This window comes from Lytechinus variegatus, chromosome 3 (assembly GCF_018143015.1).
Source record: "Lytechinus variegatus isolate NC3 chromosome 3, Lvar_3.0, whole genome shotgun sequence".
In the NCBI taxonomy this organism is placed as follows: Eukaryota; Metazoa; Echinodermata; class Echinoidea; order Temnopleuroida; family Toxopneustidae; genus Lytechinus; species Lytechinus variegatus.
In genome coordinates, this window is record NC_054742.1 from 16476736 (window position 1) to 16494113 (window position 17378).

General features: G+C 34.3%; 1 protein-coding gene across 2 annotated transcripts in view; it reads left to right on the forward strand.

Moving 5' to 3' along the window:
* The first annotated feature begins 2570 nt into the window (after positions 1-2570).
* Positions 2571-17378, forward strand: part of LOC121410349 — a 74738-nt gene continuing 59930 nt past the window's right edge. The window contains exons 1-2 of one of the 2 annotated variants that reach the window (XM_041602375.1): positions 2571-2910; positions 12944-13029. In XM_041602375.1, coding sequence (XP_041458309.1) covers positions 12954-13029 — 76 coding nt within the window. In that variant the 5' untranslated portion in view covers positions 2571-2910; positions 12944-12953. The remainder of the gene's footprint in view (positions 2911-12943; positions 13030-17378) is intronic. The other variant, XM_041602373.1, reaches the window with a different exon arrangement.

A 17378-nucleotide genomic window follows, 5' to 3' on the forward strand; every position in this document is an offset into this window, starting at 1 on the left:
CGCTATATAGCATCTATTAATATCATTATTTTATTATTATTTTTTTTCGTTTTAGGTTGTATGATAATTATAATCATTATCATTATTGAACAGCATTCAAAAGCGTTGTCATCAAGGGCGGAAATCTCTCCCCAAAGGTAGGGGACCAGGGACTGGAAAATTTGACAAGCAAAAAAATGGGAGGTTATCACCCCAAATGTAAGGTCATTTAGACCAAAATAAATTTGACAAGCAAAAAAAAAAAAAAAAAAAAAAAGGTTATCACCCAAAAAGTAAGGTAATCTCCTCCAAAATACATGCTTTATTTCAATTTTGAATGGTGTATTTCTTTGATATGGTGTCACCACCCCCCCCCCCTTGGGTAGGTGGCGCGTCCCCCTGTCCCCCTGGGATTTTCGCCTATGGTTGTCATTGGAAACGGAGGCTTCTGATCATAATTGGGGAAGTGATGATGAAAACTTTCTCTCAACATCAAAGATTAAACAACTGTTCAATATAATGCTGGTGACATTTATTTAGCACTGTGGAACCCCTCTGGAATACAAAACGTCATATATTTTGGTTGGATCAAAATACTGATTGGATAAGGAACAACGTAATATCTTAATTCTTTTGTGAATATTGAAGTTATATGATTAATATGTCTTGAAAAAAAAATGATCGTAAATTATCCCTGGATCAGCATTTTCCTTTCTGATATGGCTAACATCATTCACTGATTAATTTGGCGAATTGTATTAATTGTTTGCGACATTCAGTTAATGACGAACTTCCAGAGGGCCCCTTGTATACAATAATTGTATTCAGGAATTGATGAGTGAAGGTTGTATGTAGTTTACGACACTGAAGTATGAGCTGTTGAAAGGTACTGTAAGCAATTGTAACGCATGTTGATTAAAGAAAAGGGACAAAACGGGGAGCAGCATTCTAACATGGAAACATGGGGTGGACAGGGAGACAATGTCCCCAGAAATTCTCAAACCTGTCTTTCCCCTTTTGTCTTTATTTTCAATGAACTCCACAAAAGTATGCACATGATGGTAGTCTTATTCTGAAGTGAAGATTACTAATCTAGTTGCTTTATCCCTTCACTCCCGTTCTTCATATTCACTAAAAAAGGGAATTTTCTCACCGAGACACAGAACACTTTCAAAAACACAGAAAATGTATTGTCAAATGATGTTCACGACAATGAGCAACCAAGAAGTCTTTGTAAAAAAAATTGGTGAATGAAATGAGCAGCTTTAACGACATATTTGCAATTTTTGTCAGGTCTGAAACTTAGAACAAACTGCTGTTTCGGTTCACCAATTTTCGACAAAGACCTCGGAATTGTTCACTGTCATTTGACTGGCATTTTCAATACATTTGTTGTGTTCTAAATTTTTTGCGTGGCGGTGCAATAACTTGTTTATATGGAATGTTTTACCCATCATAGAGTTGAAAAAGTCCAATAGTGCTGACAATCTTAATGGAAGAGCCTGGCAATTTGGCACTTTTGTAATCTTCAAGTGTCCTTCTGCTGAACCCTCTATACTCCATAAGACATTGAAAGGAATTGATATCCTTAGGAGGAGGTCAATAATTCGTTAACACCCCCAACATGCCTTTTCCAATCTTCCCTGTCAAAATCATTTATCGCTCATCAAATCTCTCTCTCCATGTCAGATCTCGAGGAAGCAAAGGTAAAATAGATGTCATATATTCAAAAGGAAAACTACACTCCCACTGCCACATACATTCAGCACACAAAGAGACATACTTGAGTCATACTAGGTTATCTGATTCAATTCAATTCGTTTATTCATTCAATATTAAATATGTTTAAAAACAGCATATCAAAGTTCAAACTTAAAACTTTTGTTTCCACATTTTCCATTAAACACAAAAACAATTTACGAGCACAATGCATATAAAATCAGAACAAATAAAAAATATATACAAAGGACTAAGTAAGGTACAAAAAATTGAATCGTATGCAAATGTTATACGAAAACGAATAATATGAAATGAAAAAAAATAAAATAAAAGATTGACCCTATTCTAGATAGCAAATTAAGGGAGGATAAAGATACAGTCTCTATGTACATGTATATACAATGCAAAAAATTGGAATGCATAAAATAATATACAAAATAACATTATGTTATCAATGAAGAACGCATTGCCTAGATTAGATATTATCATTGAATTAAAGAGAAATTTAAAAAATGCCTTGTGAGAATAAGTTTTCAAAAAGAAATTATACTATTACACATGAATGTCTATGTAATCAAAGTAACACATATAATAAGGCACATCAAAATAATGAGAAAAGAATAGAAAGAAAAAGAAAAGAGGAAACGAGTGTTCTTTTTGTGTATATGATTACAAAATTGTGTTTCATGAAATTGAAGTATATAAGAATTGAAGTAAATATGTAACCTTAAAATGAAAATACTGTGCACATGACTGTAGAGCAACGTATCTGAAAGTGTGACCCGACACCATTCAACGTGCGCGACTTCACAACTCTCAGAAGGGAGAGAGCGATTGGCTGTAATAGAAAAAGTTTTTGGCGCGAATTCACGGAGTGCAGTGAGACTAAAAACAAGAGGAAATATCCGTCTGATCGTCTGTACTAATCGAAGTGAAATAGTTTACTATTTCTAGGTACGTGCCTCGTCTACTCTTAATTATCAACCAATCGAAGTTGACGGTCGATTGGCGAAGATCTTTATCATCGTTTTGAAATCATTTGGCCATGTTGCGTCTCAGGAGCTCGTGTGTGCGGATTTATGTATCGTTTGAAAATGTTCTGAAGTAACAATAACATCATTTTTCAGGAAGGAAAAGAAAGAGGAAGAATCTTTTGATTTGAAGTACATGTTTCTGATGAATAATCTTATTACGGTGGATCATAAGCGACCAGTGAGTATTATTACCTCTTTATCCTTTTATGATTTTATATTCCCCAGGTTGAACTTCCAGGTTGACAATGCAACAATAGTATATATAATATATCATCACTATTTAAATTTTATTAGGAGATAAAAGAACATGCACTGTCTATGCAAGTTGTTAGTACTTCTTTCAATTCAATCATCAAAACAGCTAAATTTAAACTGGAGCCATGTTATTTTAGTTGATATGAAGAACATTAAAAATATGTATAACCTTCGTATTTTACTTCACTATTCATTACATTTTTTTTACAGAAGACAGAATTAACAGTATTGATCATCGACATTAACATGGAATCAAACATACCTCTGCACAAGCAAACATAACAAACAAACAAACATGCATTGGTATTTCAAACCACGACTCATGTTGATGTAAAGATGCATGAAAACAAATGAAACCGCTGAGAAACTCACTCGTCACCACGGAAAAAAGAACAGTGACTTTCAATTTTGTGTCATTTTGCAACTTTTGAATTTTGACCTTGCCCCACATTTCAAGGCACTGCACCTCCATATGAACCATAATCATATCAAGTAGGGTATCATTTTAAAAAGAATGAAATGATCTATTCATTAATATCAATCACACATAAATATTAACTAAAACCGAGGAGGGATTATCGATCAAAGTCGGATTTTCAGACTTTTTTGGAGGGGTTTACTATTTTACATGAATGTTGATCGTTTTACGCTGCAGAAGGACTCTATTGTGACCCTGATCGATTGCTTCGCTTTCTCACCTCTTGCATCCATTTCTCCTCTCTGTTAACAAATTCTATAGCGACGCCGTGGATTCTCAATTTGTTTCAATCTCAGGTTCCCTTGCTTGCAGTGGCTCAATAGACAAAATATATTGAGGGGGCCAAACATGGCATATGGGACAAATTTCTAAAAAGCTGTAAGCGATCGAAAAAAAGAAGACTTTTTAATACAAAAGTCTATTTCTGTGATAGATTTTGATGTAATATTCCGAAAATAATTTCATATTTCACCACTTTTTTCCGTTTCTGTCTTTTTTTTCTTGTTTCTTTCCTGGTTCTAGTGCCTGCTTGCCTACTCTGTTTCCATTTTTTTTCTATTTCTATTTATTGATTGTTTGCTCTGTATGATTTAGCATTTCTTTTCATACTGCTTTCACAAACACGACTGGTCTCACAAACACGTCATCAAAATAAGTATTTTTTTCTTGAATTTGACCTTTATAAATAGGTTTTTAATTTTATGGGGGGTCATTAGTTATGTAATTGTCTTTTACAACTTATTTAGGTAAGTAATTCGAGGAAGAGCATTTGAACTTAGCTATCATCATTTTATTCGAAATGTCTTGAATGACATGTAAAGTGTTGTGTCGAGGACTTGTTGTAACTCTTTCCTCTCAATGTGTCGCCATCTCAAGCCTCAGAGTATTTGTCATTGACATAATGTCTTCAAATCAAATCATGGTGTTCAGTAAAGTCACTTCCTCTCTCTCTTGCCATTCAAGATGATTACGTTTGGGATTTTACATGGTCACATCAACCTGACTTCATCCAATGTTGATATCAATGTATACCCCCCCCCTTTAGATGACTTCATTAGCACCAATCTCTTAATTTCCTCTTCAAGATATTTTGACTGAGTGTGACAGGGTGATAATGTTGTTTCTTATTATGGTAGACACGACATCGACAGTATTACAAGAACATAACAATAGACTTCAATGTTCATCATCAATATAGTTTTAATGCACAAATATTTGCATCCAATTTATTAATTTTACACTTGTTGAATTCTGGCTAGTTCTTCTTTTATAAGTTTCTTGATGTTCTTGTTGCCATACACTTTGAATTTTTAAAATTTGATGTCTGAATATCTAATGTGATAAGTAGATGAGGGCTTTGTTCAAGGACGGAAAAACGTGTCATATTTCCAATGATAACTGTTGGCCCCATGCATATGAGCCTTATTGTCCGTTAATTTCTTTGGTTCGATTCTCGTTCGGGTATTTATCTCACAAGATATAACAATAATTTCTGATGATGAGGCGAATCAAGATTTGATGTATTCAGCGTTTTAAAACTGGAAATGAAATTTATTGTTTTTTATTTATTGTACAGAGGGTAATACTCCGTCATGTAATGATATCCAAGCTGTCGACTTAAAATATTTCAAAACTTTGAAAAATGAAAAATCTGAAGCCAGTGTCCTCTGGTTTTCAGCTTTGTTTAAGGTATTTAGAATGGACTTCAACAAGCTGTCATGATTGTCTTTAAACAGTGAATGAATATATAATGGAATAGACCGAATGACACTCTTTGAACCATACAGAATTGGGTCAAGATGAACGCCATTACGTCTCGGAAACTTGAAAAGCGATACTTCCAGTATAGCTGAGTGATGTGCCCTAAAATGATTCTTCTTTATCAACATGATATCATAGTTTGTGTTGGTAAACCCCTAAAGTGTTGAGTTACATTTTAGCACTTTTATCCTCAAAGAAGCTACTTGAAGATGCTTCAAGTATTTGTCCTATTTAGGGAAAACATTGGGCACAATACAGCCTTTTCCTCTGGCTCGTTTCGGGCTTCTTTTTTTTCCGAACACATGCTGCTGTATGCCCAATTCATTTACTTCTTTTTAAACAGTAATCAATTTTTTTTTTTCAAAATATTTACGAATCGTAAGCATTGTTTTAAAATATGACTTCCCTGCTACATATTCTTATTATCTTTTTTTTTTACCAAAACACATTATTTGAATTCTTGAATCTCTGTTTTATTTTGGGAAATGTATTACTCATATCAGTTTATACGAAACTGTAATCCATGGAGTGTATCATAATTAGTTTCGAATGATTAAAATTAAAGGACCAATGGATTCAAATGAATATTGTTAGCTCATTGATTAAGAATATGCTCCCATTTATTTGGTGTTGACTATGAACTTCAAAATTTCCAGGGAAGTCACCTAAAAGCTATATTCACCTCCTTGTCAGATGCTACCTCCCTTTAACCCTTCGATTTGTCTAATTTTGACGGTTGTTGCATCGCAGTGAAACTTTTATAATGAGGTACAAGGGGCATTGAACCTTATTTTTAAAAAATTGCTTGTTGACATTTAATAGGAGTAAGTCTTGCTCAATAGAGCTGATGACAAGCTAAAAAACTTCTATCATTCTTAAATAGTTAGAGGATATAATATCTCAGTTACAACATGTTTTAAAGTTATCAGCCATACAGAGTATGATTCAGCCATGATAATCTGATTTTTTCAGGAAACGTTTCCGCTGTCTGATCTTTTAAAACCAATAACATAAAATGAGAAACAATTTGACTCTCTACTTCACATAATACTTGCACGAAATTTTGTCAATAAATGAAGAATCAATGGTCAGTGAGACAGCCCCCCCCCCCCCGATTTTTTTTTTTACCGAAGCATAGATGTTACAGAATAAAGCCAAGATAAAACGATGCAGCACAAACGATGTATGGAATGCATTTTTTATTCGCTCGTTGAGGTTGCATGATTTAATCAACTTGGTATTAGAGATATGACTATTAACATACTTCATTAATTGTCTTCTCATTAACTCAACAGGTTGCTTATGTTTGTACAAGTATATTCTAAGAATAAGAAGACTTCTGAAACCTTTCTGTATCTTCTTAACTCACAACAAATTAGTATGCGAGAAAAATGCTTAGAGAGCAAAAGGATGCACTTGTCACATCAGATATGCTGATAAATTTGTGACACACGTCATGTTAGGTGAATCGTGATGCCTTAAAGGTCTTTAGTTTTCCTCCAATAATATAGATTTGCCGTGCATGCAATTGGTAACTGCATCATGATCTGTTAAGTGATTGCACAATTTTGGGAGAAAAACATGGCAAAGTTAATATATCATTGTTGATTGGTGACAAAGACAAAACGTTGTTTTAGCTATTAAGATATTTACGAAGCGATTCTAAAGAATATTCACTCTCAGTATATATGAATAAAAATCACTCTCATGATTTCAAACTAAAAATATAGGGTTAAACTTTTCAAATTAATAGTTGTTTTTACTGCATAATCATATTGACCACAGTAAATAATATTTTGGTCATATTTGTTTAATAGTCAGAATGTGCGGAATTTGAATCGCAGACATTTACAAAATGATATAAGATTTGAAAAAAACAATTGGTACTTAAATATCTTTGAGAAAGGCTTGTGATGACTCGTTCCTACCCAAGGAGGGTTTAATGAGGCACATGAAAAAAGAGTAATTGGGCCAAATTGACGTACAGATGGGGGGGGGGCTTGTGGGACCACGCCCCGAACAAAAAGTTCCACGACCACAGGAGAAAAAAGGAGAAAAGGAAATGAAAAGAAACGATAAGGTTGGATGTCGTTTTCTTAATGTCATGTCACAATCTATCACATAATTTGATTTTCATTTTTAAAAGTTAAATAAAAATATGCTCGCTTGCTTCACTCGTTTAGAACGTGTCAGAAATTTTGTCACAGACCCCTCGATTTGTTTAGGCTCAATACCCTTATACGTCCACTCTAATCGCTATACGCGTATATCTGTATATAAATATAGCCTATATATATTACCGCCCCCTCCTCTGCGGTTTCGATCTGGGGTCGTATATATATATACCTGGTAGACATATGCTTTGACCTTCCCAATGTGCATTTGCACCGTTATAATATGACATTCGCCAGTAAAAAAAAATAAAGAGGATATTAAACTTGATGCAGAAGCTGGAAGCAATGTGACTTTAAGCAGCTGGCCACCAAATGTCATCCTTAGGTTAAAATCGGATCAGAACGAAAGAAGTGGAAATATTGACCCGTGTATCTTCCACTTTTCTCCTGGGAGGATACGGAAATGGGCCGATTATCTAGGAGGTTCAAATCTTCTCTTCTCTCTCGTGTGAATTGAATGCAGTAAAAATGGCATTTCATGCATGTCATACAAAAGAAAAAATAAAGGAATGTAATAACAAAGTTATGAAATTCATCTGCCCCGGAAAATGTAACAGGTTAGTCAAAACTCAGATGTATTTCATACTTACAATTTTATTTTTATTATTCTTTATTTCACATTTCTTCTGTATAATGGATTATTAATCGGTATAGTTGCCATAGTAATGTAAAATATTTCTGTACAATTTTCACAAAGCTTTCTATAAAAGTCGATCGTTCTTGAAATATTAATTAGATATATTCTACGTAAATTGTCATTTGTAAATCATTACAGTATGATTTACAAGTAATAATTTGGGATTCAAGGTTATAAGGACTGACGCACAGAAGGGAGGTGCTTACATGGGGCCATGCATGTACCCCAAAACTTTCAATACTATAATAGGCTTTTAAGAAAAAGAAGGAGAAAGAAAAGGATAAAAATTTAAATATGTTTTTCTGAACAATGTAAAAATCTGACCCAATATTAGAATTTTATGTAAAAAGATCCAAAATTTTGCTCGCTTTTTAGAAATTTGACCCTATACGCCATGTTTGGCCCCTCTTCTTTTTTGTGTGTGTGTGGGGGGGGGGGGGCTAATTGCGCCAATGAATATGTAAGATAACCTTATTTTTCCTTTTTTCAAATTTCGCTTAGGCCTCTGCATTATCCCTTTTGATTCATCATTTCCCCCCTAATTTATCAACTTTATGGAATTTCTTTATCTGAGTTTCATTTGAAATTTCAAAATGTGCCAGTCTTTTGCTGTAAATGTTTAAAAATAAATCTGATATCTTTCAGGACATAAAAAGAAAAACTAGTCGACAATAGAGATGATGGATAAACAAATCTAATCTGAGCGTTAACTGATAAAATCTTTGTGTGTCGATTTTCCAGGAGACAACGCAAATTTGCTATACCTGTAAAAAATAATAATGCCTTTCACCATTCTTACACAAATAGATGAAATTTGTCATCAAGCACAAGAGATTTCTCCTCCCCAATAATTTCGTCTTATCCCAGACACGTAAAAAGTTCATCGGACATCTAAAAGATGGGAATTTCGATATGATTCAAGTCTTTGACGTCATTTTGTCGTTACATTTCAGACAGGTCCAGGGTCTATGATAATGTTCCGATTACTAACCTTATATATTCCCGCGTACCAAATGGGTTGGGGCTTGGGGGACTACCCCCCCCACATAAAAATAAATAAATAAATAAAAATACAGGGAAAGACTTAAGAAATTCTGCATAAATATTATGTTAAAATCTGTTACAAAATTAAATTGTCATTTTAACAAATATCAAATTCATTTTTCTCTCTCGACTATACAAAAATTGTCCCTCGTACGCCATTTACCGACCCTGATTTTTTGTTTACTATTTACGCCACTGACTGTATCCCGTTAGTGTCTCATAGATCTGCAAGATTGGAATCAGTCTACTCCTGAGAGGTGTCTCTTAGGAGAATGTTAAGGGATCGTTAACTTTGTCACATTACCTAATTATAACATACGAGTATCTAAAGGGCATGTGTATCTCTTCATTAATCTTTTTAAGAAAAATCAAATACTTTCGTTGCTGATTTTAGTGCATGGTCATCATACTTTCAAAGATTAACTTGAACTAGCTCATTGGCATACATTCTAACGGCTTTCCAGACATGAACACGGGCAAATCAACTTTTTTTTTGGTTATGATGATATATAGTTTTCCTCGTTTTTTTTCTTATCAAAGAGAGTAAAAGGAAAAAAGGGATAAATAATATTCCATTCTTTCAAGTATATATATTTGACCAGTGAAGCTGTTTATGTAAATACATATAAACATCTTACCTGCATGGTCAACAATAAGTAATGAAACTTGTCATCATGCTATGTACAAAGAATACTACCATGGAGTGTTCATCACTTCTATCAATCTAAAAAAAAGACCTGAATGTGAGCAGACGGATATTAAAAGGAACCTGTTTTCGTGCTGTACAAAAACATAAATATATGTCCTGGTAACTCTTATATGTGAAATTACAGTTTTCTGACCGTAAATCAACATCCTTTGAAAGAAAAGACTTGTTTTGAAACCGAATGCTAACAAGGCCATTGTTTATTGTCAACGGCATATATACCAATATCAGTTGTGTCATTTCAATTTCATTTTCCGACAGAATTTGTATCTTATGTCACGTACTTTGTGATATTGAAGTAGGTTTGTGGTTCCTAACTATGATCTTTATTAGTTTCCAAAATGATTGATGTGGATAACTCTGGCGATCTTGACACGCCTGGATTAATGTTGAGGGGGATTTTTCTTTTTCAACAATTTACCATGACTGTACTCTGGAAGAGACCAATGTTTCTTGATTATTGTGATCTCACAAATGTTCAATAGGAGGACACATAGAATGAGACGAAGCATATTTCTATCACATTTTCGTCAATGAATCATTCATCGTCGTCGGTTTCGACATTCCACTTTTTTTCATTATACCTACATGTCCATCACTCTAACTCTTCCATTTGCCACTCCATCCCCACACCCATGCATCACCCCTCAAACCACCTCCCCCTATCCCACTTCCACTCCCCACTCAATCCCCACACCCATGCATCACCCCTCAAACCACCTACCCCTATCCCACTTTCACTCCCGACTCAATCCCCACACCCACCACCCCTCAAACCACCTTCCCCTATCCCACTCTCACTCCCCACTCAATCCCCACACCCATCACCCCTCAAACCACCTCCCCCTATCCCACTCTCACTCCCCACTCCATCCCCACACCCATCACCCCTCAAACCACCTCCCCCTATCCCACTCTCACTCTAGTCTGCTGGGCAAACCCTTCACTCGAAATAAGGGTCTGAATGCGCAGCCTACTCATTCCTTGTGTACTGAAGGCTCTCTCGCCCTGTATTGGAACAGCAGTTTTTGTATGTGCTAGTCTTTGCGTGGAGGCACACTTGTTGATCAAAGTTCCAATGAGGGTCTGGGCCTGCAGACTACTCTCACTCCCCACTCAATCCCCACACCCATCACCCCTCAAACCACCTTCCCCTATCCCACTCTCACTCCTCACTCCATCCCCACACTCACCACCCCCTCAATCCACCTCCCTCTATCCCATTCTCCATCGATAGCTTGTGTTAAGGAATCACATATACAAAATCAGATTTAGCTTATTCACATTATATTTCCGAAAACTAGATGTGTTGTTCTATTTATGAACTATTGAACTTTCTATCCAATATAGCCCTATAACCCATTCGGTTTTGTACAAGTATATTTGAAGAACTCAGTTGCAAAAGGGGTTAGGTCCACAAAGATATTTTGGGAAAAGACCATTTAAAAATGTAAGAAGACAGGTAGATTTCTTCTATACCCAATTTTAAGTTTACATGGTAGGGAATCATGAAAATTAAATTTTGCACAAGAATATTGCGATATAGGAGAATTTAAAAATGATTTCTTGGAGTGGACCTAACCCCTTTTGCAACCAAACTCTTCTGAATAGCTCATTTGTCAAAAGGGGCTGGGTCCATTTTTCATATATTTTATTGTTTTCTGTCTCAAAACCTATAGATTTTTAGTCGCTCTGGTAATACCAAATTACAAAATTTGAAATTCACATTAAAACGTGAATAATGGCAAAGAAAATCACCTTTTTTTATTCAAAAGAGATTGGATTTATTTCAGTTTGCTTGTAAAAGGGGTTAGTTCCACAATGATAATTTTTGAAAAGAATGTATAGAAAAAAATGAAGACAGGTAGATTTCTTTTATTGCCAATTCCATGTTCACAGTCATGACAGGGCAGTTCATCATAACAAAATTTAATTAGTTTCTCATAAGAATATTGCAATAAGTGAGGATAAGCACATGATTTTTATCGAAATGGTCCAAAGTGGACCTAACCCCTTTTGCAGCGAAACTCTTCATTTCACAGTGTGAATATGTTCGCTCTACCTTCGTCGCCTATTCCATCAGTGATTCATATATGCCACAGACAATGATCTCAATTGCCTGTAAAACAATGATTAATTTTGATCAGAAAATACCTGTATTCAGGAACACGGGGGATTATTGGAGGGATGTGGTCAGACGAAGTTCAGCCCACCGAATCATCACGCTATGAGTCGAAAAACATCAAAAGTTTCATTCAAAATTATTCCTGAGACTTTAGAGCATGAAATTTTTCCTGTTTTGAATACCTGTAGTCGTTACAGATGTCCTCCCAGTGGTGTATTTTGTTTTAAAACGCTTATACTCTTTTGCGGAAACATTGACCGAGACAATGAGTACGAAACATAACTGGGGTTTTTCTATGGGATAAATAAATTATAATGATTTTACTCTGGTGACTTTCGTGGTAATAAAGTGTGACCTTAAAACTGTTGACTTTGACAGCCAAAAAAGGTGTAACAAGGCTTCATACATCATACAGGATCGACATGCGTTAATGAATTTTTATATTTTTGAGAAGGTATCATCATCATCATCACAAGTATGCACAATTACTGATGTTATGTATGTCTAAATGATGATAAAGATTCAACCGAATGGTGACTATTAATATTTGTTAATGATTATGCAATATGAATAATGACGAACGGTGTATAATTTTATATATGCCTAATTTCTCATTTTGCAGACGTCTTTCTTATCGTAATCAGAGGGAGGTACTCCAGCACCTCCCAAATTAAATGAATAGAGATCCGTGTGTAATAGGGTTGCAATAGATTTAAATTGAACTAAAATCATTTGTTGCAGTATATTATGTGAAAATATACCATAAGAATAGGTTTTCATTTTTGAAAAAGTAAAACTGTTTGCTCGTTTGTGATTTACAAGAAATGTTCCTATTCAAACACATTTTGTTCTTCTCAGAATGTTTGGCTCACTACGTCACTGCTCTGAACAACACAAATTTAGATTAATCACAATTATATAATGTCATTTGAATCTTTCGCAACTCTTTGTATAAGAAGGGACCCAGTACATTAATTTCAATGTGTTAAAACTATAAGTATATTAATATAATTGTGTATTTTTTTCTTCAGGTAACCGATCATGGACCCGACAAGATGGAGGATGTGTTGGCTGCATCATATCGTTATATTCTCAATCACGTGTCTTGTAACCGCAAGTAAGAATTGTAATTTGGCACCATTCTTTGTTAATCTGCTGAAATTGCAGAGTTTCAAAATGGAATTAATTTTTTTTTGGGGGGTATATCATGCATTATATCCAAGGCGTGGTGAATTACTATACGCAACATCTTCATTTATGCGGCAACGCCAATTATTTTGTTTGAAATGAGTTTGCCAACACTCATCTTAAAAACATGAAGGTGATAATTATCCAGTGATATGAAAGTGACATGTGTACCTCTATGCATATTTGTCATTGCACACAGTAGGCCTACATGACAAATATAATTTTAATTTTTAGAAAAGCAAAGCACATACCTTACCTCTCGCAAGGAAAGGGAAAACGGAGAAAACTGAATTAAGATTTGAGCCTTCATATCGCTATATCTATTGTCATGGTCTTCAATTGTTTTCATGAGATGTCGCTTGACAGCCAAATCTTTATATAGAATTTGACTTATATACAAAGTTTTATATGTTTGATCCTATTTTATAAGCATTCTATGTGTATGCTGACATCTGCTGTTGGCTTACAATCTTTCTTCAGGATATTCCTATTGACACTGTTATTCTGAAAACAGTTTTTGTCAACATGTCTGCCATATCTCAAGGATCATATCCTTATCCCCTCCATTTTAGAGTTGATCCGTGCATAATCGTAGCAACCAGATAAACACCTTTTAGAGTGCAATCGTAAATTAAGCCTAAAAAGGCGATGCCACCGATATAAAGAAAAATGTTTGAAATAGAAAGTGCATGTAATATGTCAAGAGTGACAGCATAAAATCGAAAGGAAAATACAATAAAACAGAATTATAGCTTTTTAAATTATGTTTCAAATACTATTCCAATAACGAGGGAAAGCTAAGAGATAAAAAAAAATCTGGTATCAGACTATCCTGCGTATACTGAAACTGGTAACACTGTTTTCGCCTTTAATAATCAATTTAAAAATTGATTTGTTTTTGAAAAATTTTGAATAAAGGGTAATTAGATTAATAAGTTCAGTAGTTAAGTTATGTAAGATAAATCGCTTAGAGAAAATCTAATATAGGCATTATATATGAATATTGATTTTTTTTCTCTCAAAACTCCCAAATGCAAATTATCATAAAAGTGGGTGTGCTATGTCAGAATGATGATTTTTGTTAAAGGATGGTCGATGAATTGAATGAAGAAGAAGAGAGGAGAAGACCACCATATCTGAACTCGTGCAGGCCCAATTTGAAGGGTATTTAGACCCATGCTGCTTTCAATTGACATAGGTTAATCGTATTTGCCAGGTGTGAAGATCAAATCACATCCTCTAGTCGTCTTCTGAGATATGATTTTTTTTTATTCTTAGGTAGCTCCTACTGGTGCGATGAAAAATGACTTGTCACCCATAAAATTTAGACTTGTCTTTAAATAGTTTTTGAGGAAAAAAATAGGCTAGTTCATAAAAAATTCGAGCTAAGTATTTGTGGCTGAATCAGGTGCCTTATCTACTTCTAAGCCTAACCAAAAATGAATACATTTTGAGTGGTTAGTAGCTCCTTTTTTATAAAGGTGGAATCATCGACTTAAAACAAAAGATTTTCAAACATTCAATATCAATATGGAATGGCAGTGAAAAGGATGGGGATAATAGAATCTCAGACCATTGATATAGGGCCGTCTTAATAAAGCAATTTACACTTGAAAAAAAAGGAAACTCCAGATTCAAACTGTAGAAATCAAGCACAGGAACATTCCTGTAAAGACTACAATTAAACTGACATCAAGAGAGAGTAGCATCCCCTTTGTGACCTGATAATAACACTCTCTGTGATAGCTCCAGGCTGAAACCATGAACATACTAGTAGGTCCATGCTGATCCCCTCTTCACGTATCACCCATAAAAATCACTATAAAAAAATGGGCCAAATTTTGTATATCACAATCAAATTCCAAATATATAAAGCACCTGTTACTTGTCAAAATCATTGCTGCTGTTTTTCATATTTAGTTGATTATATTTTTTGACTGATCAATGGCATCCTTACCAAAATTAAAATCAAGCATGTGAAAAAGATTGGATTTTAAAAAGATTCAATGAAGACATTTCATAAATAAAAAAAAAACCCGGTATAATGAGAAAGGAAATAAAACAAGTGAACACCGATTAAAGGAAATCAATATACTTTGAAAATAAATTGTGAGAAATTGGGGGCGTGTATCTTTCCTAAGTTCCCTTCCCCTGCTGTTTCAACACTTTTGATTGTCAAGTTTCACTTCGTAAAATGGGTAATAATCTGTCAATCCATATTCATTTTATATACTTGCAGCTAAAAGAAAACATAAATAAGTCACTCCTTAGAGGCACATTTCAACCCCACTTTCACAACCTAAAATGATATTTAAAAAACTCGATACAAGTGGTGATGCATAGATTGCATGTTTAGGATACTTGCTGGGTATTTAACCTGTCAATGAAATAAAATATTGAATCTTTAGGGACTGTTTCGCCCTTCTAAGAAAATAACAAAATTCGATACAACGTTCCCATCTGGTGATCTTTGCATTTTGCATTTTGGACGGATTTGTTTAAATGCTGTAGGTAACACAATTTGAAGTGTTATCGACAAAATTGTAACATGAATGTTCGGATGAATGTTGATATATTACACTGTCATGTAAAAAAAAATATTTATGGGGTCGCTCGTTTAGCTTGATAGTGATTTTCAGGATTTATATCGCGCGTTATGTTCTATCCCCCTTATCCTCTTATCCAACCGGTAAAACCGGAGCATAGAACATTAATTTCAAGGTTTTAAAAAAATCATTCAGCTTGAACCTAATTCATTTTTAATATAAAAAGGACAGATTGAGATCAGGGGTAAACAATTTGCAAAATAATGAAGAATATAAATAATGTATTGTTTTACTTTATTTCTGTTCTCAATTACAAATTATATTTGTTTCAACTACTTTGATACTACTAATATACTATTTACTATTTAACGATACTTCTTCCTCTGATGCTATTACTAGCCTACTACTATAGGGCCTACGACTACTACTACATGAAAGATTTTTAAAATGATTTTCCAAGTCTTCCCCTCATCTTATTTTAATCGATTGTCTTCCTCCTGTAACGATTCCCCTTCCTTTTTCCTCTCCTTTTCCCTTATTCCCCCCCCCCCTTTCTTTCCTTTTCCCCCTTTTCTTTTAATTTAATATACGATTTGATCTGATCAAAAGATGATATGCTAAAACGGCTGCTTTCAGTAAGCCACAAAGACCTTACATATTTCAACAAGCATATAAAATTTTGAAATTTCTACTTGAAGAATAGAAATTCTAAAGCAATTTTTGTAATCGTGATATGGTTATGTATATAACTATTATGCGAGCGCAAAGCGCGAACGGAAATATTTGAGATTTGCACCTAAAAATAGGACACTCAATTCATGTTTGTAAATCCTGAAAATGATGAGTAATTGGAGATCTTTCTACATTAATAATGCGAGCGCAAAGTGCGAGCAGAATTCTTTTATACATTGGATAATGATTTAAATAGAGAACAAGTGCATATCTGAATAAACACGCGCGATCTAAAATCTAGGCATTCTAAATACCGACAGAGCACTTTAAAAAAAATCAATTTGTAAATGAAACAAAATAATGAAAGTTCGATTTCCGAGCTGTATACACTATGTATAACTATGCTACTACAACAACTACTACTATTACTACTACTACTACTAAAAACCCCGACTAGTGAGGAGTGCTTCATAACAGAAACTAGTTTTTCTTTTAGTCATCCTCAGGCACTAGTCGGTGGTAATTTCTCCTTTGTACATACTCTTGTTGTCTTTTGCCTGGAAATAAATAAATGAAAATGAATAAATAAAATAACTACTACTACTACTACTAATGTTACTACAACTACTGTTACTACTACTACTACTGTTACTACTACTACTACTACTACTACTACTACTACTACTACTGTTACTACTACTACTACTACTACTATTACTACTACTACTACTACTACTACTACTACTACTACTACTACTACTACTACTACTACTACTACTACTACTACTACTACTACTACTATTACTATTACTACTACTACTACTGTTACTACTACTACTACTACTTCTACTACTACTACTACTACTACTACTACTACTACTACTACTACTACTACTACTACTGTTACTACTACTACTACTACTACTACTACTACTACTACTACTACTACTACTACTACTACTACTACTACTACTACTACTACTACTGTTACTACTACTGATATACAACGACAACAACACATACCACCAACACCATGCATCTCTACCCATTGGGTGGAAGC